The following is a 23,989-nucleotide window of genomic DNA, read 5'->3' on the forward strand; positions in this document are numbered from 1 at the left end:
GGTTAAGAAGACTCTGTCCATGTGTATGGCTTACGTTTTGTGAACACAGTGTTAATGCGGTTCACATTCACACAAGAGTTTTCTCAGCTCCAAACCCATATATTTAATGTTTGGTTTTCTCCATAGACATCTTAACTTCCATGTCTGCAAACTATCTCCTTCCCCTCCTCAAAACAACAAAACGAAAAACCTAAAAAACAACAACAAACGCCCACACCTCCTGGAGTCTCCGTTTCGGGTGACAGCATTAGCATCGTGGAATAACCCAATCAGTAAAATTGAGGGAAATCTTAGATGTTCCATCAGGTCAGCCACACCTGAGGACCAGCACCTAATCACCCACCTGCTCTCCGTTTCCTTCCTCCATCCTTCACTCGCTGCACGTTCTTTAGCATCTCGGACCCCCACTGCTCAGGAGTCGACCCACCAGACCCCTTGTCCCTCAGTCTGGGGCTTCTCGAGTACGGCCCCCAGACCAGGAGCCACCCGAGGACTTGGAAACTGTTTCGTCAGCCCCCCGGGTGTTTGTGATGGACGGATTGACGATGCATCTGCTCTGTGTCCCCGGGGTTTGCATTTCTAAAAGACCCCATTTTCATGTTATCCCTCTGTTTTAGCCCATTCAGGGGCTCCCGGTGCCTAAAAGATAACATATCAACTTTTCTAAATGAGCTTTTCCCAAAGAGGCCCCTTCCTGCCTTCTCAGCCTCACCGTCTGGTGTTCCACGTGGGCGTGCGCTGTGCCCCCGCACTGACCAGCTGCTGGACGTTCACCCTTGAGGCCGAGAGGAGAGCAGTGAAATCTTCACATAATAATTAGGAGTCATAATGAAAATAACCAAGATGTTCCTGGATGTGATTTCACTGGGATCTCAGAGTAAATACTAAATTAGCCCTACAGGGATTCATGATTCATTTAAGAATTATTGAAAGTGGGTCGTAGGCACTAGAAGCAAGTTTAAATGGGGCAAGGGTACTAACTGGCATTATGAGTGGTTTCGACATTTACGTAAGAATTAGTGATACATCATTTGAAAAAAACTACACCTATATAACCTAGTCACACCAAGAAACAGAGATAAAAATAACTAAATCAGATCATTCATTTAGTCTATTAAAAGAACGTGCCTTGACAAATAGCATTTATTCCAGGATTCCAAGGCATCTTGATGGACGGAATATCCAGTAACATATTTCTTCATTACTTCCTGAGAAAAAGCCAAGATTATAAGTATTTTATCCCAATACATAGAGAGGAAACTGGGGATTAAACTGGTAGTTTGGACCAAAGTAGATAATTAATAGATGCATTTGATCTCAAACTTGCTGACTTATTTCAAAGGGAGTGTCATTGGCCTCGCTACTTGTCTCTGGATTTTTCAGCTTAACCACCATCTGGTACCATGTACCTGTCCCTGCACACACACACACACACACACACACACACACACACACACAAACACACACACACACACACACACTCACACACACGCCATGGAGGCAAAAGCAAGTATATGTAAGTAATGTAGAGACAAACTAGACAATATGATCCTTATAAGAAAATTGTAATTGAGACCAAAGAATAGCTCACTTCCATCAAGAACCTACTGCTTGCCGCAGATGAGCACCCTCGGTCAAGGTGGCTGCGCATTCCAGAGTTCTTTGATAATATTTTGTACTCCCCTCATAACAGAAATTTCACTAGGTATTGACAGACTGAGCTAGAAAAAGAAGAAAGGAACTCCTGTTGATCTAAACTCTTGATCTAACCCATTTTATGCCAAACGAACCGGGTCATTGCTTCCTCTGTTCACCTCTCCTTTCCTCTGGAAAGAACACTCCCCGCTACCTCAATTCTGCGGTGCGCTAGGGTGGGCTCTGGCTGCCAGACACGTGCCTTGGGGCTGGGGGGAGTCCAGAGGTGCAGGAAGAGGGACACAGCCTGAGGATGGAGCCGGTGCCCACAGGGCAGAGCGAGGCCAGCGCCGACAGAGAAGAAGAGGTGAGACAGGTCCTCCAAGGTTTGGGGAATGGCGTTCTCCAGGAGCTGGATCCATCCCCGTGCCTCCAGGCTCCCCAAGCATCTCTCACTTCTGGGAGCTATGGGAGAAACTGCCCAATAAACCCCCTGCAGGTAAGTTTCCGGTAGATTTCTGTCCTTGGTCACCAAGAGTCCTAACAAATACAATGTTTCCAAAACAGTATATGTCAAAAGACTAAAGTTTATTTACTATTTACAAAACTTTTTGACTGAACACATCTTTGTACAGAATGACACATTTTATTGCATAAAATATTTGAAGTAGCTGAAGTTTACAAGCTTATAAGGTATGAAACTGAGAAAATTATTATATTAAATGGTTACATTAAGGTAAACACAGGGACATTGTCTCTAATAGGAAAACACTAGGTACAATGTTACAATGTAACTGAATTTCTTACTGTTGAGTCTGATATCATCACAAACATGAGGTAATAAAATTATTTTTAGGTTGAATCAGTGCTACAGTGCTATATATGCTATATATATGTATAACATATATTACATTAGGAGTCTGCGTAGTCATGAAAATTCATAGACAATAAAGACCGCAGCCTGAGAAATCAATGTTCTTCATAAATTTTTGCAGATGATTTCAATCTGATTCATCACTGCTGAAGTAAGAGCTGTCACAATATTCAGCTGTATAAAGGAACTTATGGATAACTGGGTTCATCTTCGGTATCCAGTGTCGGGGAACCAGATATGTTGAGAGATTAAATAAATCTACAAACACCTTGTACCTGTCACTGGAGAAGCACATATATACAGATGTTTTAGACTTATTGACATGAAAGATTTTTAAATTTCTCAAATAATGATATTTTGCCGTAAATAATTAGTATTCATTAGTATATGTTCCATGTTGTGTGTATCAAAGAGTATTAGTATTAAGATTGCTTCCTTTTTATTCCACATCCAAGGTTCATGCCCATAAAACCATATTACGTGTTTCGGTGATCCGGACCAGGCTGGTCCACATTAAAACCTAGAGCTTTATTATTGTCATGCTACCTTCATAGATAAGGGTGTGTCCTAGTTTCTGACTTTTAAAGGACAGGATGCAAAATTATAAATTGAAAGCACACAGAATTCCTAGTTGTTCATCAGAAAATATTTCCCACCCATTAAGTTGTTGCCGGATAAGTGACATGAGTGCATTAATAAATTGAAATGCCATCTTAGATTTATAATAAATGTCTATGAGAGTGATTTTCACATTTAAAATTGCCATGTGTTTGTTAGTCAACTATTTTAACTTGCAGTTTTATAGCAGAAGAGCATTTGTCTTTGCAGTCAAATTTGGGTTCAAATTTTGCTCTTTCATTTGCAACTCATGTGACCCTGGGCAAGTTGTCTAAAGCTCAGTGTTTTGGTTTCTAACTCTGTAAGGTAAAAACTACAATCCCATCCTCTAACCAGGCCTTTGTGAAGATTTAATGAGAAAATGACACACCAGGAAGGCTGTTTGTGTTCACCGTTCCCACCACCCCTGATGGCTGTGCTCGTTTCGTACAATCATTTACAGTTTCATGCTGCTTACAGAATTTACTCCCAGGAAAAGAGAAAATGTGTAATGACTGTGAAAATTCAAACCAATAACTTTTGTGACTCATTCAGCCTAGCGTTTATTCCCGGGGAAACTGAACATCTCTACAAATGATGAAAATAGAAACACTGTGTTTTATAACTTAGTCCATCAGGTAGTAAGACTAGGGATGAAAATAGTGAATTATAAAGAATTTTGGAGTCACTTTGCTGTACAGCAGGAATTAACACAACATTGGAAATCAACTATACTGCAATAAAATTTTAAAAAAAGAATTTTGAAGACTAAATCTAATTTATTCTCAATTCTCCTTTCCCACGGGGCTCTGTAAGTTTCCCAGTTTTCAGATGTGTCTGTCTATCTGTATATCCATCTGTCTATAATACTGTGAATACTAAATAAAGTAAGAACATGAATGTCCTAGAAATCTCTCTAGCATGTTTGAAGTGCTCAGTAAATGTTGCTTTCTTTCCTTGTAAACAATATAAAAAGGCAGTCTCTGGAGCACATGGGAGTAGTTTTTATCCTATACAAGAGAGTCATCTCGGCAAACAAGAACCTATTTTCAGCTGTGTCATTCATCTGGCCAGGAGGACTTTGGCGGAATCAATGATACCCATTTTAGTCTAGCCCAGACCTGAGCCAGAATAAGTTGAAAACGCTTCTTGGGTTACCTGGTTCCTGCCCTCCCAGGTCATGCAGACATCGGTACCCCGCCCCCTCGCATCCCAGGATGCAGTGATGAATTTCCAGAACTAAGGATGTTTGCAGTGACCTCCGAAGGCTCCCACAGGAGTCCCTTAATCTAAGGATACATGGGTTGCCGGCAGTCCAGACAGGAGGGAGTATAAGTGACTTTTCCTAGATAAGGCGCTTCTCCGTGGGGAAAAAGGCGATGGTGGGTCCCCGAGATGAGGAGGGATGCCCGGCTTACCTCACTGTGGAGCGCAGGTACTGGTACCCCGAGGACCCGCCGGTGCCCGCCTTGCTGCCCAGCATCCTGTGCACCACGCACACATGGTTGTCTAGACAGACACACGCGTTAGCTCCACGTGCGCCAAGGACAAGGGGTCGGTAACGATTATCACCTCCCCTTATCCCTCAGCCGTGTAGAAGGCTCAGGTGTGAGCGGATGAGGGTGCGGGGCGGTTGCCCGGCGCCCTGCCTGGTCCAGGCTGCGCGGGGCGTCCGTCCATCCTTACGCACGCTCAGCCCTCGGACGCCGTGGGCGGAGCCCCTGCGACTTACATGAGCCCTCGCTACTCGTGTCGTCATGGGGCCCTTCCTCCATGAACTCGAACTATTGAAATTATATTTTCAAGTTGTACTGACGCCAAGAGGAGTGCATTGCTATTACAAGCGAAATCTGCTTCGACCCTAAGCCTGCTTGTTTCTTCTGTTTATCAAACACAGCGTCTTCCTGGGCCCACAGAGGAGCCGTGAGCGCTGGGCACTGCGCCTGCCGCGCCCTGGATGGGTCGGCCCTGAGAGCCGCTGCTCGGCTGCTTTTACGACGGAGCCCCACCCCGACCCACAGCTATGGGGGAGGGGAGGGTGCCAGGGAGGGAGCAGCTCTGGGGGGTCCGGGGGGACTTACATCTCCACTTGGTCATGAGCGAGTCCATGTCCATGAGGGAGGTCAGCAGCTGGAAAGGGACCTGGAACCTGGGCTCTTCCCTGGGGCAGAAAAAGAATAATAATAATAATAGTAAATAATAGTAATAATAATAAGAAGAAGTGTTCAGGCAAGTCCAGTGTGTCAGGAAGAACACACGTTCTACCATCTGTTGGGCCTGAAACAAACATCCCCTTTGCCTCTTAGGAGCTGTGACAGCTCTGATCTCTCTCCCAGGCTTAGTTTCCTCATCTCATAAAAGGGCTTAACACGACTCATGTTGCAGCATGTGTGTAAGAGTCTCGAACATTCCTCGATAGACGTGAAGTGACCCGCCAGAGTCGCACCTCACACCCGTTCTCATTAAAGGCAGACACGGACACCATCTTGGATTTTCTAGCCAATAACAGTCAGAAACTTCTTCCAGGCAAAGATGTTAAAATGTGAAAACAAAGACTGCTTGTTACAGCTCCCTCTGATATATGTTTCCTTTTTCATCTAATCCCCCAGCTCTTTCAGTGCATTTTCTGCCGAGGATACATAAGCCTGAATAGCGTATGCTTACTAACATTTGAGGAAAACAGAAGGGTTTTTTATGCTGCCATTCTGAAAAATAGATGGGACAGGATTAAAAAATAAACCCAAGTAAGTAAGACATGCAGTAAACACAGATTTTTTAATTTTTTTTTGCATTTTACTAGTGTGCTATCTGTTGCTCTGACACATTTAATCTATGAAACACAAAGATGGGCCGTTCACCCACGTGGCTAGGAGGACAGGACGTGGATGCCCCAGACACTGTGGATGGTGAAGACAGACGTGAAATTGCTGAACAAGCAGAACAACAGTTTATAAGGTGTTTTCACTTCATTTTTTTCATCTTACAAAACAGGAATAACAACATCATTAAGTGACAGAACCCATTTCGTGGCTGAGTTTCTGAGACAGATTAAACTTTGTGTCCTTAGGACACTTAATGGACATAACACTCTGCAGAATTTAATGAAAAGGATATTGATTAATTTGTGTGTGTTTTTATGTTTTTTTACCCACCACAGGTATAAAATTGGACTCTTACTATTTAAAATAAAGAAAAACCTCATGAAACTTCACGATTATTTTCTAAGCTTCCCCCCCGCCAAATCTAAATGATTTTTTTAAAACTATGATTGCAATGTATAAGCTTTATACTGGATTTATTATCTGTATCTACTCCTCCATTTTTACTTCTAATTCACCTCTTTTGAGAATTCCCTGGCGGTCCAGTGGTTAGGACTCAGTGCTTTCACTACCAGGGGTACAGGTTCCATCCCTGGTTGGGGAACTAAGATCCCACAAGACGTGCGGCACAGCCAAAGAAAACCAAAAATAAATAACTAAAACAATCATGCTGTATGCCTTAACTCTCCTCTTTTGATTTGCTTTTACCTGTAAAAGTATATCATCAAGGCCCCCTGAAGTGCTTTGTATGATAGCCGTCTCTCTCCTGCAAGACACATAGCAAGTTTTAATTTAATAGGTAATTTAAGGCGCTCATGTTCACTTGGCAGTCATCACCTTAAATAACTGTGTCACATGTCTTTAGAAAAGAATGTGAATGTTCGTTTAAATATTTTATCCCTTAGCTTGAATTTGGAAAACTATCATTTAAAACATTATTTTAATATTAGATTTTAAAAGACAAATTTAAAAAAAAATATATATATATATATATATATATATATATACACACATACTTTAAATTCTCAAAACCTTTAAATAGGCAGGGTTAGAAATCAAGCAATAAACAGCCACATACAAAAGGACTTGACCTTTTTTCTTTTCCTAAATACTAAGTTCCTGTATCATTTATGAACACCTTATTGGAAATACTTCAAATAAATTATAGAATTATAAAATAAGGTTTATTAAATATATTTTAAGTCACTTAAAAAAAAAGAGAAACCTGGTATAGAAAATACTTAACTTCCACAACAAATGAAAAATTCCTTGTGCCTATGAGTGGAAATATCAGTGTGCATTTCTTCCCCCCAAGTAAGGTTTGACTTTTTGATCTCATGGTCTTACATTCCAGGGGAAGGATCCTCGGAATAGAAATGCCTACCTTTACTAAGGAGATGCTCATGGCGTTTCTCATCAAATAAGGAGAGTAACACCTCTTTCTGCTTCTGAAATTCAGCCTTTTGTTCCTCCTTTTCCTCTGACTCTTCCTTGGCCTTTGGGGAAAATACTGCATTAATATTCCCAAGAGAGAAGAGATTCTTATTTTAGAAAACATTGCTTGTGAGAAAAAACTAGCTGGGTGCAGAAAGGGTGTACTTAGGATATGTACTATATCATCTAATACTGCAGCTTGGAAATTACGGCTTATGAGACAGGACCTTCCTCATACCACTGGTTCTATACTTTTGTTTAAGTTTAAATGATTTGTTAAATCCAAATACTCTCTTCATAAATATCAAGAAAACTGGACTCAGATGGGCAAAGCTGGAGGTAACTACAAGTGGTCAATGATGGTCTAATTTTAGACAGCAATTATTTAATACAGGCAGTAAAGTAATTCCACTTAGGAAAAATTAAGAATTCCTAGTCAGAGATACTACTAATTCTACTGAAATTCTATCTTCAGTGCAGTATTCTAGAAATACAATTCCGTAGATAGTTTCCACTGTTGTATATTTTTTTATTTGACATCTATTGATTTGTTTAAGGAAATTCTTATTTTCCTGCTTACAACACATGTGCTACTTACAACTCAATTACTTGGGCTGGAGCAAAAATCCGTTTCCCCAATTGTCTTCAATTCATCAGAACAACCACACTGTGTGGTAAGAATGTGTGTGCACACTATAGCCAATTGATTATTGATTTATTCAGTAAATAAGGCTAATGTGATAGAGATAAAAATCATGAGCAAAATTGAGTCCCTTGATCTCTATCTGGTGGGACTGAAACACTGAAAACTTAAGTTAAATTACAACCATAGGCAGTGGTGTAAAGGAACAGTGTTGTCCATAATAACTTATAGTAGCAGAGAGGTTGGGTAAGAACATCCCGCAGAAGTTGTCCTTGAACCAAGACATTCAAATTATAGGGGTCCCAGAAGAAGAAGAGAAAAAGAAAGGGACTGAGGAAATATCTGAAGAGATTATAGCTAAAAACTTCCCTAATATGGGAAAGGAAATAGTCAATCAAGTCCAGGAAGCACAGAGAGTCCCATACAGGATAAATCCAAGGAGAAACACGCCAAGACACATATTAATCAAACTATCAAAAATTAAATACAAAAAAAGTATTAAAAGCAGCAGGGAAAAGCAACAAATAACATACAAGGGAATCCCCGTAATGTTAACAGCTGATCTTTCAACAGAAACTCTGCAAGCCAGAAGGGTGCGGCAGGACATCTTTAAAGTGATGAAAGGGAAAAATCTACAACCAAGATTACTCTACCCAGCAAGGATCCCTCATTCAGATTTGATGGAGAAATTAAAACCTTTACAGACAAGCAAAAGCTAAGAGAATTCAGCACCACCAAACCAGCTTTACAACAAATGCTAAAGGAATTTCTCTAGGCAGGAAACACAAGAGAAGGAAAAGACCTACAAAAACAAACCCAAAACCATTAAGAAAATGGTAATAGGAAAATACATATTGATAATTATCTTAAATGTAAATGGATTAAATGCTTCAACCAAAAGACATAGATTGGCTGAATGGATACAGAAACAAGACCCATATATATGCTGTCTACAAGAAACCCACTTCAGACATAGGGACACATACAGACTGAAAGTGAGGTGATGGAAAATGATATTCTATGCAAATGGAAATCAAAAGAAAGCTGGAGTAGCAATTCTCATATCATACAAAATAGACTTTAAAATAAAGATAATTACAAGAGACAAAGAAGGACACTAAGTAATGATCAAGGGATCAATCCAAGAAGAAGATAGAACAATTGTAAATATTTATGCACCCAACATAGGAGCACCTCAACACATAAGGCAAATGCTAACAGCCATAAAAGGGGAAATCAACAGTAACACAACCATAGTAGGGGACTTTAACACCCCACTTTCACCAATGGACAGATCATCCAAAATGAAAATAAATAAGGAAACACAAGCTTTAAATGACATGTTAAACAACCTGGACTTAATTGGTATTTATAGGACATTCCATCCAAAAACAACAGAATACACTTTCTTCTCAAGTGCTCATGGAACATTCTCCAGGATAGATCATATCTTGGGTCACAAATCAAGCCTTGGTAAATTTAAGAAAATTGAAATCATATCAAGTATCTTTTCCGACCACAACGCTATGAGATTAGATATCAATTACAGGAAAAAAAATACAAACACATGGAGGCTAAACAATACACTACTAAGTAACCAAAAGATCACTGAGGAAATCAAAAAATACCTAGAAACAAATGACAATGAAAACACAATGACCCAAAACCTATGGGATGCAGCAAAAGCAGTTCTAATTTTGTTGTGGTCATCCATTTACAGTGCTTGGTGTCAGTTTATTTATCTCTTGTAAAAATAAAATACAGTGTGTGTGTGTGAAAAAAAAAGTAGTTCTAAGAGGCAAGGTTATAGCAATACAATCTTACCTCAAGAAACAAGAAACATCTCAAGTAAACAACCTAACCTTATCCTAAAGCAACTAGAGAAAGAAGAACAAAACAAACCCAAAGGTAGCAGAAGGAAAGAAATCATAAAGATCAGATCAGAAATAAATGAAAAAGAAATGAAGAAAATGATAGCAAAGATCAATAAAACTAAAAGCTGGCTCTTTGAGAAGATAAACAAAATTGATAAACCATTAGCCAGACTCATCAAGAAAAAAAGGGAGAAGACTCAAATAAATAGAGTTAGAAATGTAAAAGGAGAAGTAACAACTGACACTGAAGAAAATACAAAGGATCATCAGAAGAGACACAAGCAAGTATATGCCAATAAAACGGACAATTTCTGGAAGAAATGGACAAACTCTTAGAAAACCACAACCTTCCGAAATTGAACCAGGAACAAATAGAAAATATAAACAGACAAATCACAAGCACTGAAATTGAAACTGTGATTAAAAATCTCCCAACAAACAAAAGTCCAGGACCAGATGGCTTCACAGGCAAATTCTATCAAATATTTCGAGAAGAGCTAACACCTATCCCTCTCAAACTCTTCCAAAATATAGCAAAGGGAGGAACACTCCCACACTCATTCTACAAGGCCACCATCAACCTGATACCAAAACAAGACAAAGATGTCCCCAAAAAAGAAAACTACAGGTCAATATCACTGATGAACATAGATGCAAAAATCGTCAACAAAATACTAGCAAACAAATCCAACAGCACATAAAAGGATCATACACCATGACCAGGTAGGGTTTATCCTAGGAATGCAAGGATTCTTCAATATACACAAATTAATCCATGTGATATATATTAACAAATTGAAGGAGAAAAACCATATGATCATCTCAATAGATGCAGAAAAAGCTTTTGACAAAATTCAACACCCATTTATGATAAAAACCCTCCAGAAAGCAGGCATAGAGGGAACTTACCTCCTCATAATAAAGACTATATATGAGAAACCCACAGCCAACATCATTCTCAATGGTGAAAAACTGAAACCATTTCCACTAACATCAGGAATAAGACAAGGTTGCCCACTCTCACCCCTATTATTCAACATAGTTTTGGAAGTTGTAGCCACACCAATCAGAGAAGAAAAAGAAATAAAAGGAATCCATATTGGGAAATAAGAAGTAAAACTTCTTCACTGTTCGCAGTGACATGATACTATATATAAAGAATCCTAAAGATGCTATCAGAAAACTACCAGAGCTAATCAATGTATTTGGTAAAGTAGCAGGATACAAAATTAACGCACAGAAATCTCTTGCATTCCTATACACTAATGATGAAAAATCTGAAAGAGAAATTAAGAAAATACTCCCATTTACTATTGCAACAAAAAGAACAAAATACCTAGGAATAAACCTACCTAAGGAGACAAAAGACCTGTATGCAGAAAACTATAAGACACTGATGAAAGAAATTAAAGATGATACCGACAGATGGTGAAATATACCATGTTCTTGGATTGGAAGAATCAACATTGTGAAAATGACTATACTACCCAAAGCAATCTACAGATTCAATGCAATCCCTATCAAACTACAAATGGCATTTTTCACAGAACTATAACAAAAACTTTCACAATTTGGATGGAAACACACAAGACCCCAAATAGCCAAAGCAATCTTGAGAAAGAAAAATCGAGCGGGAGGAATCAGGCTCCTAGACTTCAGACAATACTACAAAGCTACAGTCATCAAGACAGTATGATACTGGCACAAAAACAAAAATATAGATCAATGGAGCAGGATAGAAATCCCAGAGATAAACCCATGTACATATGGTCACTTTATCTTTGATAAAGGAGGCAAGAATATACAATGGAGAAAAGACAGCCTCTTCAACAAGTGGTGTTGGGAAAACTGGACAGCTACCTGTAAAAGAATGATATTAGAGCACTCCCTAACACCATACACAAAAATAAACTCCAAATGGATTAGATACCCAAATGTAAAGCCAGACACTTTAAAACTCTTAGAGGAAAACACAGGCAGAACACTCTATGACATAAATCACAGCAAGATCCTTTTTAACCCACCTCCTAGAGAAATGGAAATAAAAACAAAAATAAACAAATGAGACCTAATGAAACTTAAAAGCTTTTGCACAGCAAAGGAAACCATAAACAAGACGAAAAGACAACCCTCAGAATGGGAGAAAATATTTGCAAATGAAGCAATCGGCAAAGGATTAATCTCCAAAATATACAAGCAGCTCATGCAGCTCAATATCAAAAACATAAAAAAAACCAATCCAAAAATGAGCAGAAGACCTAAATATACATTTCTCCAAAGAAGATATATGGATTACCAAAAAACACATGAAAGGATGCTCAACATCACTAATCATTAGAGAAATGTAAATCAAAACCACAATGAGGTATCAACCTCACACCAGTCAAATGGCCATCATCGAAAATCTACAAACAATAAATGCTGGAGATGGTGTGGAGAAAAGGGAACCCTCTTGCACTGTTGGTGGGAATGTAAATTGATACAGCCACTATGGAGAACAGTATGCAGTTTCCTTAAAAAGCTGAAAATAGAATTACCATATGTCCCAGCAATCCCACTACTGGGCATATACCCTGAAAAAAACCATAATTCAAAAAGAGTCTTGTACCACAATGTTCATTGCAACTGTATTTACAATAGCCAGGACATGGAAGCAACCTAAGTGTCCATTGACAGATGAATGGATAAAGATGTGGCACATATGTACAATGGAATATTACTCAGCCATAAAAAGAAACAAACTTGAGTTATTTGTAGTGAGGTGGATGGACCTAGAGTCTGTCATACAGAGTGAAGTAATTCAGAAAGAGAAAAAGAAATACCATATGCTATCCCACATACATGGACTCTATGAAAAAAATGGTTCTGAGGAACCTAAGGGCAGGACAGGGATAAAGAGGCAGACGTAGAGAATGGACTTGAGGACACAGGGAGGGGGAAGGGTAAGCTGGGACGAAATGAGAGAGTGGCATGGACATATATACACTACCAAATGTAAAATAGATAGCTAGTGGGAAGCAACTGCATAGCACAGGGAGACCAGCTCGGTGCTTTGTGACCACCTAGAGTGGTTTGATAGGGAGGGTGGGAGGGAGACGCAAGAGGGAGGGGATATGGGGACATATGTATACATATAACTGATTCACTTTGTTATACAGCAGAAACTAACACAACAATGTAAAGCAATTATCCTCCAATAAAGATGTTAAAAAAATAAAAAGTAAAAAAGATAAAAAATAAAATAGAATTCGCCTTCCAATGCAGGGCATGTGGGTTCGATTCCTGGTCAGGGAACTAAGATCCCACATGCCGCGGGGCAACAGCCCGTGCACCACAACTACTGACTGAGCCCATGCACTTTGGAGCCCGCAAGCCACAACTAGAGAGAAGCCCGTGCACCTCAAGGAAGAGGCCCCACCCTGCAACAAAAGATCCCGCCCCAACTAAGACCTGAAGCAGCCAAATAAATATTTTTTTAAAAAGCAAGAAAAAAAGAAATTTAAAGAGTTAACTAAGCTAAACAGTTGAGGATTACTCGTGTCTTAGCAGATGCTGAAGCAGTGGGTATAAACGAGTTCACTGGTGGAAGAGGACAGAGACGGAATGCAAGGGCTCTGAGCCCTTGTGAAAAGGAGAGAGAGAAACAAGGGCCAGCACACTAGATGAAGACACAATGTTAATGCCAAAACCATGGGGGAAAATGTTCAAGAAAGTGTAAGTAGTCATTAGTAGTAAAGCCAGTAGGAAGTGAAGTAAAATGGAGATAAAAGTGGTCATTGGATTTAGGTACCTGTGACCATTTGTGAATGACGGGCAGGAAGGCAGACTGAACCGGGGCGAGAATTAGATGGAGAAAAAGAAATAACCATGCTGACTGCTGTTCTAAATACTCTGCGAATATGAACCTCATGTAATGTTCACAGTAATCCTATGAGGTAGATACTCATATTTTCTATTTTGCCAGTGAAGGGAGCAAAGCAAAGAGAGGTTAGGTAGCAGGAGGGGTTCAATGGCACAGGGTCGCCAAGCAGGGACGGGGGACTTGACCCATGACTGTGGCATCAGGTCCCTGCTTTAAACATCTCGTGACACAGCCTCTCAAGGTGTAGAATTGAAACAACTCTTTCAAGAAATTTGGTCATGAAGAAAGGATATGGGGCCCATAACGTGAGGGAAATTGAGGAATCTACAATATATATTTTTTTAACTGAGAGAAACTTGACATTGTCTGAGAGCCAATAAGAACTCAGCAGACATATCAGAGTGAAGGAAAGTTATATGGCTTAGTGTATTGGATCACTGGTCCTTTGTGAGTCCACTTCTGTCTAGAACTGGTCATAACATGATATTTTCAATATAAATGAGAAAGGTCTATTAGTCTCATCTATTCAAAGTCTTGCTTACAATCAACTTCTTCATTTAATTTTTATTGCACATCAGTAAAATTAAATCAATCACGTCATATATTCCAAGCAGATGCATTTGTAAAAGAATATGAGGAAAACGAAAGATTAATAGAAAATGGTTAAAATGAAATTCCCAGTACTTCTCCTGTAGCAAACTTATGTTTACTTATGGCTTCACAAATACCTGAATTCTTGTGAATTCTTCTTCCAGGCCTTTGACAATGTTGTTTTCAAACTTTCTCCAGAAGTTAAATCCATGTGGCTCTAAACCTGGGGTTCTTTCCAGCCATGCCTGAAATAAATATTTTTCAAGTAAATACATTGTAAAATTTAAAATATGTAAAATGCTTTGTAACAAACATTTATGAACTTGAAATAGAAAATTTTCATGGTTTTGAGAAACATATATCCTAAGTTTTTTTGTGGGTAAATATTTCTCTTTCCCTTCAATTTCTTCATTTATAAAATAGCAATATTTTATTCTCCTAATCTTAAAAGAAATCACATTAAAGATATTTACTCTTTATTAAGAAATATATTATTACAGAAATCCCAGTTTTTTTCTATAAATCTATGAACATATCTATACATTCTTTTAATGAGGGCTTCTGGTTTATTCTCAAAATAGTTTATGTCTTAGGAGCTGAAGGAATCATGACCTGTATAAGATATGATTTCTTCTAAACGCAGGGACATTGTACACTTAGCAACTTTGAAGTCAACTGACCGCTCAATTATTTTAAGATGCCACAGGATTTTTAATCCAGAAATAAAACCGAATCTGTGCAAATTCACTAAAATAAAAATTAAATTTGCAAAGGAAAAGACTTTGTCAAGGAACTCAAGACTATACAATCCTTATTTAATAATTACTTATGCAAGAACAAATTAATAATTCCTCAAGGTCATTTACAGACCCACAGAGAAGTAAGATATGAAGGGAAAGAATTCTGAAGGATAGAATCTTAGTGACTTAGTTTAATTAAGAAACACAACTTGTGGAACTTCTCAATTATGGAATATTTTAAAGAAATAAAGCTCATTCAATAAATAACCACACCCAATTTAAAAATCAGCTAATCCAATGTTGCTTAGCAGGAATATTTAAAAGGATTGTTATAATAAGATAAGGAGGTTATTAAATATTAACATATCATTGATTATATAAATCTCTCTGAAGTTCTCAAGAGAGCTTTTAATATTTTAATTAGTGGAATTTACCAGCTAAAGTATTTCTATACATTCATTCTTCTCTTATTTACAATGAACGCGACCCAACTTTGATATGAATTTTAAAATCCGGGTGTCGCAGAAGCTCAAGTAACCAGGTGTGCTGAGCTAGGCGTTCCCAGTGGCCTTTGCACACACACCTCCACCAGCTGCAGGAGGGTCCTTTCCTGCTCGGACTTCAGTAGTAGCTCGTTGTCTTCTCCCCTGAAGTTATCACGGTAGTGTCTTCTGTTGTAAGGGACCCTCAAGCTCTGAAGAACCCCTAGCTTGTTTTCTAACAGTCGGAACTGCAGACTCTGGAAGCCTGATGCCGGGGATAAGTACTCTCTGTGAGAACAGGTGGGGTAGGGCAGAAGAGGAGGAAGGAGATTGTTGTCATGGCCAATCGCCGCAAGGGTCTCTTCTGTTGGGAAAGGTGGTCAGTGTGACTCTCCCAGGCATCACCACACACAGACACACAACTGCCTAGCGTTGGACCCAGGACTTGGACTTCACCAAAATCAGGACAACGAGGTCTTAGCCATCATTGTCACTGCCAGTTGATGTTTGTATAGTCTGTGAAAGGTCATATGTGTATGTATGTGTGTGTTTATCTATGTGTGTGTGTTTACATGTAAACTTATACGTACACATGCAGACACGTACATGCATGTGTGTATACTAAGCTTTTCCTAAGATAAAGACAGGTGAACACGGAGCAATATTTTTCATTCAATAGTGCTAAAAGTTTCTTTATAAGTATTATTCAAGGGAATTCCCTGGCAGTCCAGCGGTTAGGGCTTGGCGCTTTTTCTGCGGTGGCCCAGGGACAATCTGGTGGGGGAAATCCCGCAAGCCATGCGGCCAAAAATATATATATTATTCCATTTCTCTTTAAAGTTCAATTCATTAATCTCGCTACCTAGTATTATTATGAGCACTGGTAAGACCCTACAAGTAAAATGAATGGGATGTTGCCTAGCACAAAATAGGGCATCACAAAGTGTGAGTACTCCCACCCCACGTAACTCACATCCTTACAAATTTCCTTCATCTAACTGGTACTAAAACTTCAAGTTGTTAAATATACTACAAAGGAATTCTACCACTTTTCATTTGATCATCAAATATGTAGAAGACACTGTCTGTTCCATCAGTAAATGCACCTGACGCTCTTAGGAAGATTTCTTCTCAAATTTTGGTTATGAGAAAAGATTTCATAGATAGATAGATAGATATCTTCCTGGATATGTACCTCTAAAATTTATAGTTCAACTGTTCAATAGTCTGTAATAACCTAAATGGGAAAAGAACTTGAAAAAGAATAGATACGTGTCTATGTATAACTGAATCATTTAGCTGTACACCTGAAACTAACACACCTGGGTATAGCTGTTAATCGACTATACTCCAATATAAAATAAAAATTTTAAAGTATTAAAAAATAAAATTTATAGTTTAATCTATAACTTATGCTGACATGTTTCTTTATATATCACTCCTGTTTCTCTTTTATTTTTAGTTTTTAATCATTTAACTTTAGTTATGTGTATTATATCAGCCTTTTTAGCCATTTTGGTAAGTTGTCTAAAATCCTTTGGGGATAAAAATTGGGCACACACGATGAATTGAAATTCACGGATCGTGCTGTGTTCCTATGTAAGAGGAAAGGGATGAAGTATTTTCAGTAGCTGCTTAAATGCTTGTGGTGATGATTCCCGAGTGTTCCCAGTGACAGTGTCAGCAGGACAGGCTTCTTACGTCACACAACACAGCACACACATTCTCTCCAGCCCATCAGAATGGGAGGGTAACCCCTGCGTGTTGACAAAGTCGCGTGCACACCTGAAGTCGTTGAAGTCCAAGGCTGTCATGGTCTCCAGGACGGAAAACTGCTGGACCAAGAGCTTGAGGATCACCCCCACTCGGTGCATTCGGGTCACCACCTTCAGCATGTTCCTCTCATCCCTGACCTGGGGGTTAGGAGATGAACAGAGTCCTCAGGCCTCAGCTCTGGAAGACACTAAATAGAGTGTAAATAACGATGTGTTCCTGTTAATGCCGTCTCTACTCTAAGGAGGGACCTTGGCACTAAAATGTGCCTTAGGTCAACCCTGAACTCATAGCAACTCTGAATTGCGTACAAGGAGCGCCTGCAACCTCAAAATCATTTTTTTCTTTAAAAATAGAAAACTATATGGAAGCAAGTTTTAGGTAAATTCTGGACCACAACTCCCACCGATTCCTTAGCAAATGCCTCTGCTAGTTTTGCTTTAAGGAATAAAGTCCAGGGGAACATGGGGACCCGTGCGTGCAGGTTAAGCAGACCCCTGGGTCCGTGGGCTCCGTCCTGAGGCGGGAGTTGCCGCTGAGACGGATGGGGTTTGCGTTCGAGAAGGGCACTGTCCGAGGATGGATGTTCTCTCCTCCCAGCCCCCTTGGCGCAGGGGCTCCGAGCTGGGGGACCCAAGGCTGGGTCCTGTGTCCTCCAAGGGCGGAGGAAGGTGTGGGCAGGATGCGGGCTGGGAGGGAGGCTGCGGGAGCTTCGCGGGGCGCCCCTCTCTGCCCTCCCCCGCATCCCCTCCCACTTTCCCCTCCTCTTTCTCTCCGTCTCCTTTCCTCACCATTGCTCCTGTCTTCCCATGCAGACGTTCAGTAGAAATACAATTCTGGTACCTACTGATGAACGAATCGGCATTAGCTGTCCTGGCAATCCACCGTCGTTCGTCATAACTTTTTTTTAAGGGAAAAATATGGAGTTCTAAGCAAGGGGCTTGAAACTAAAATCGGAAAGGAACCTTGAAGCAAGGTGATGACGAGGCTGGGAAGATGTGACTAAACTCTTCTCCGCTACAAACATTTTTCCCCCGTTAAGTTATAATTCCACCATTTGGTGTTAAACTTTTCCCATTAATAACACTTTCTACTTTCTCCAAGAAAAATATGAAAACAATATTGTGACATGGCAACTCACGTGGCCATGCTGAAAGATCTCGCGAACAGAATCCAGTTCCCAGAGGATCTGCTTAAACCAGAGTTCATAAGCTGTGAGGGGAAAATCATTGTCAGTTGGAAAGTGATGGGAGCATTTTGACCATAGTTATATGAAAGACTCGGTTAACACACTGAAAGAGAAATCAAAATGGAACTTAAAATTCAATAAAGGCCAATATAGCCCCATTTTATGCTACAAACAAATATTAGTGATAAAGTTGTAACAGCCTCCTTTTACTGAGCGCTTGAATATGCCAGGCGTGTTATCCATATGCTTTACGTTATTTTCCAAACGACTTCTCTCAACAAAATATTGTTAATGTCCTTGAGGATATAGCACATAATCTAAATCTAACTTCCCGTGTGGAAGCTGGAGGTGTGTGGAGAAGTGGAAGTGGTACTAAACTTCTATAGAGTGAGACCCTAATACACGTTAACCTAATGAGTATGACAACGTATTTGTTTCTAGGGACTTGGACTCTATGGGGAGGACAAGCTATGAACAGGATGAAACTCTGTCATACTCATCTATTTCCCACAGTTCCTAGCACAGTGTTTGGCGTAAGATAAATGCTGGGTGATTATTATATAAATAGATGAATTAAACAGCCAGTGTAGTCACTAAAGGAGCGTGGAAACCAATCACCTTAGTGATCGCTAGCGTCTTCTGTTTGGGCGCAGGCTGTGCTTCTGTACTAATGAAGGGGATCAAATTGTACCTTTAAATTACATTTAAGGAGACTTTCAGAAATCTGTTTTCCATATGTGGACAAAAAGAGCAAACCAAATGTATTTTTGGATCAGTTTGTGAGTCACGTTTTCAGGTTTAACTTGGTGTAGCTGGTCCCATGACCCACTGACCACGTGTTCTGATGGAAGGAAAGTCTCCGCATCAGACGATAGGTGCTACCATTCGCTGTGTGCTGACTGTGTGCTCTACCTTGAGCTCAGTGCTTAGTGCACGTTACTCATGTCATCCTCACAGCAACTCTATGCATGAGAGGAAACAATCATTCTTTCCATTGTATAGGAGGGGAAATGGCGAGAATTACTGGTCAAGAAACCTGACCGAGGTTACACCATCTTTAATGGTAGAGATGGGATTCGAAACAGATTTCTGATTCCCAACGTGTGCTGCCCTGCGGTGATTCCTCCCCTGCTGATTTTGCCTTCGAGCCACTGATAAAAATGGCAACATAAAAAAACAGGAGAAGTAACACATTAGCCCCATTATTTTCCATTTTTAATTCTGTTTAACTCAAAGGAGACGATCATATTAGCCAGTCCGCGAAGAAAACACTCATTTGAGGAAAAGGCACAAAGAATTGATAGGACAAGGAAACATCTAGAAACGCAGCACCGACCCGCAGGAGTCGCTGGGCCCTGGTCAGCCAGATGGCAGAATTATGACACCAACAATCTTAGAGGAAATCTAAAGGTTTGGGGGTCACAGACCTCTGAAAGACATGTTTGTGAAATTTTGCACAAAATTTCAAAGAGTTCAGGGACTTCCTAAACTTCCAAAGTCAAGGACTCTACGTTAAAAACCACTACCCAGAAGCAGAAGTATGGAGAGTAGGAACACACATTTTAGACAAAATTCACATTCCTCTTTAGTACCAGCTCTCCGTAGGATATGTAAAGTTACAGTAAATGTGAGGGATCTGTTTCTTGAAAATAGTCTCCTAACGTTCCAAGTGGAGAAAAAGTGACATCTTAGCTTGCAAATTCTTTGTGAATTCCAAGAGATAGAAAGCCCCCTCGGGTTTAGGGCAGAGTCCTAACTGATCCAACAAGCACCGAGGTAGCAGAAAGAAGACTGTTATAAATCGCGGAAGGAGGTCCTATGAGAACTTGCCTGGCAGCGAAGGATTCGCGAGCATCCTAACAACGGGGATTTCTTAGTCCTCCCCCATCTTACAGGTAAAAGTGTGGTAACTTTCCTCATTACTGATGGGAAATTCCTATGAATGGCTACTGTCCAACCTTGTGTGCAACTTACCTTGATGAGTTATGATGAAAAGATGCTCATCATGGATTTTATTTCCTTTTATTTCACTTTGAAGTTCCTGCGCATTCAAAACTTTTTCCAACTTTAAACAAAAAAATAGAAACACTGATTTTGTAGAAACTTCCAGTTACAAGATGAATACGTTATGTGGATCTAACGTAGAGCATAGTGATTATAGTTAATGACAATGCATTACATACTAGATCTTAAGTGCTCTCACCGCAAAAAAAAGAAAGGGCTATTATGTGACATGATGCATGTTAATGCTCTGGTGGTAATCACTTTGCCATATATAAGTGTATCAAATCAACGTGCGTGCACCTTAAACTTATGCAATGTTATATGTTAATTATATCTTGATAAAGCTGGAGAAAAGATTACAAAGAAAGACTGATTTTGAAATCGCAAAACTAGATTTTTACCAACTTTAATAAATAGAATACAATACTGAAAAAAGTCCCCCAAATCCCAAATGCTCAGGAACCAATCTACTTTCTTTTAAACAATTAATGTGTCTTCATAAAGAATGAGTTGAATTCATGAGTTTTATTCTTTTCAGAAGAAAGTATATTTGGTAGGAATCTATCGTAACAAATGCTGTTACCCTCACTGAGAAATCATGTCCCTTCCATCTCTTGCCCCATCTCTTGACCCTCATGTCCCTTCCATCTATAAAAGCTTCATAGCTTGCTTAGTCTACTGTGTGTCCGCTGCTCTTTTATTCTCCTAAAGAGTCGATTCTAAGACCTTAATGTTGCCTGTCAGCTCATCCTTAGAAACTCACCAACAAGGGCATCAAGGGCTCTAATCACTTCACGTCTTAAAAATAATCTCCAGGGACTTCCTTGGCAGTCCAGCGGTTAAGAGTCCACGCTTCCACCTCGGGGGCATGGGTTCAATCCCTGGTCGGGGAACTAAGATCCCACATGCCGCGTGGCATGGCCAAAAAAAAAAAAAAGATAAAAATAATCTCCAAATGCCTCTTTGTAACATCTTTCTTTCATCTAAACATACGCCTTCAACATTTCTAGTTTACGATAAAGAATTTAAAAGAGAAAATGTTCTGGCTACATTTGCAGTTATCTGGGCTGGGATTCAGTAACCGGGTCTCAGGTATACAAGTTGTGCAACGCCTGCCAGTTATCTGTGCTTTATCTCATCCCATGTGTCCTCGGCCTGGGTTCTGCATTCTCTGCTGTCATTGTATTTCTGTCAGGCAGGTGAATCTTCACATACGAGTCTCTTGACGTGTTCTAACAAAACTTGAAAAAGCATACGTGTGTATGAAAAGAGATATCTTTAGGTCCAGAAAACTATTTGGCGACTGAGAAGACAAACAAACAGAAACCCCAACATGAAAATGTCACCTAGCGCTTAGCAATGAAAGCTCCTCCTTGTGAGGACTCTGCCACTTACTTGCAGGTAGTTCCCATAGATAAGTCCCCCTTTACTGGCTCTATTCACACCCATTTGTGATTTGTCTTCTTCACTGCCTTGTACAGAGAGGTTTTTAAAAGCATATCTGCAGATGAAAAAGTGAGAAGAAAAAAATAGAGCTTGAAAAGGAACAATAACTAATAAAAGGACTGATGAGAATTCCCTTATTGCTAACTTTTCAAAGTAGATTATTAAACAAGGGAAGAAAGGTGACAGTGTTCACCCTTGCTTTTGAAATTCCGAAATTAGTGTTCATACTTGACATTCCTAAGAGCTTACCCATACTTAGGATAGAGGTAAATACTCACCCAAAGCTGCTTCCTAAACATGGGCACCCACTCATGGTGAAGACGTGCTGTCACAGGAGCCCTGAGCTTTGCCTCTGGCCGGGTGATGTCTTTGCCCCCCAGATGTTCCACAGCTGCCTTTTATGGACCCTGCCCACCCTGCCCAGCCAATCAGCCCCTCTGTGTCTCTTACCAAGGCTCTTGTTTCAGCTGGAACAGAAGCTGAACTTTGGTAAACGTTAGCGTGGATTTGTGTTTGGGACAGTTTGTTTGCTAGAAGTGTGTGTTCTGCCTAACAATATTGGACTTGTCAACTTCTGCTTTCATATCCACAGTAGCAAGGAGCAACTAACTCGGTAAGAGGCAAAGGGAACAACCCAAAGATTTAACTGTTCTGTTCCAAGAGCACATTTTCATAGTGTTTCAGTGTATAAGAGGGTAAGCTTGTACACTGTATGAGAAAAACAAATATTTATTCTCTCAGTCTCACATTTGAATATTCTTACAACTCCTCAGCTACAAACGGACCTCGAATGTCTCTGGGGAAGGAAATTCGTTATGTAACAGACGCAGGATTCATGCTTAAACCCCGTTTCCAGCCCCTCTTCATAGCTCTTCTGGCCTGAATCTCATCTAATGATTAGCAGCAGTTAGGCTGCTGTATTGAATTGGAACTTAAATGCACATTATTAATTTACCGGTTACCTGTCACACCCTGATTACCAGGCAGTGGCAGTCATCCCACTTTGTCTGCAGACAGTTTTTATTTTTATTTCTTTTTTCCTTTTTTTTTTTCCAGGATACAACATATAATGAGCTTGGTCAGGTGGACGTACATGTTTAATAAAATGGTGACGGTGACATTGCTTTGAGAACACAAAGTTAGCATTGCCGCATCCAGACTCTCACGTTGCCAAATCACGTGTTATGATGCAATGCAGACAATTTCTAAACGATAATAACGTGCCCAGGGTTCCAAGCAATGTCTGTGAGAAAGTATTCTTTCTAGAAAACATTATTTACTGGACTAACTTCTAAACCGTTGCTTTGAGGCCCCTGGAGCCAGGGCAGAAGCTCCATCCCCCCCCCACCCGCCTCTGAGAGGCACGAAAAAACACACAGACAGACAGTTTTTCCTATTTCTCTCACCGTCTAAAGGGATGGATTTATGTCATCAGAAGTCAGAAGCTTCATTTCTAGTCTTGGCTGACTAATTTGCGATATGGGAAAATTCACTTAATGCCTGTACACATCAACTTCTTCATCCAAAGCAATGAATGTGTTAAAGTTGATTGTAATTTCGAAGGTCTTCATCCACATGAAAATTCTGATTTTATGACTATAATAAATTGTAGCATCAATGCAGTTTTACAGAAGTATAAACAGCATGAAAATGTTATAAGAGCTGGGAAATCATCTAAATCACATCCTAGATCCCTGTACTCCACTGGGGTGTTTACAGATACCTCAGGCCATTGCTTATTCCCTGGACTGGGGGTTGTCAGCAGGAAAGGTAGCAATTGTTCCTGGTGTGCTGGCCCAGAGTGTCTGGAAGCAGAAAATATTTAATAGCTCCTCCTTCTCTACGTGGTTATTCAGCTAAGTGTGTGTTTACAAAGAATACAGCTAAATAATTTATTCTACTCTCTTTAAGCCTTTCAGCTGAGAAATGATCTTCACTTACTGGTCCCCATGCTAGTGAAAGAAATAAGGAAATGATGTTGTTTTCACTATATATTAGAAAAGTTAGATATTTTAGAAGCAAAAAA

General features: G+C 39.9%; 1 protein-coding gene across 1 annotated transcript; it reads right to left on the reverse strand.

The window, feature by feature from the left end:
• Positions 1-2,636: 2,636 nt before the first annotated feature.
• Positions 2,637-22,276, reverse strand: TDO2 (tryptophan 2,3-dioxygenase). The gene is made up of 12 exons (XM_019926743.3): positions 22,242-22,276; positions 21,913-22,018; positions 20,488-20,578; positions 18,466-18,536; positions 17,337-17,464; positions 15,653-15,839; positions 14,467-14,574; positions 7,310-7,421; positions 6,634-6,691; positions 5,188-5,267; positions 4,525-4,615; positions 2,637-2,790 (listed from the first exon to the last, which is right to left on the reverse strand). Exons 1-12 carry the CDS (start codon positions 22,274-22,276, stop codon positions 2,637-2,639), a joined length of 1,221 nt encoding a protein of 406 aa, XP_019782302.1.
• Between the last annotated feature and the right edge of the window lie 1,713 nt (positions 22,277-23,989).

Source organism: Tursiops truncatus, chromosome 5 (assembly GCF_011762595.2).
Source record: "Tursiops truncatus isolate mTurTru1 chromosome 5, mTurTru1.mat.Y, whole genome shotgun sequence".
NCBI classification, from domain to species: Eukaryota; Metazoa; Chordata; class Mammalia; order Artiodactyla; family Delphinidae; genus Tursiops; species Tursiops truncatus.

Bases quoted from the DNA above. Each gene is read 5' to 3' on its own strand.
- TDO2 (XM_019926743.3), bottom strand. From the start codon at position 22,276: ATGAGTGGGTGCCCATGTTTAGGAAGCAGCTTTGG. The intron at 18,537-20,487 runs GTAAGTTGCACA...TTCCCCTCACAG, and splicing joins TTTCATCATAACTCATCAAG to CTTATGAACTCTGGTTTAAG. The intron at 15,840-17,336 runs GTGTGCACGCGA...CTGTTCTCACAG, and splicing joins TTGGACTTCAACGACTTCAG to AGAGTACTTATCCCCGGCAT.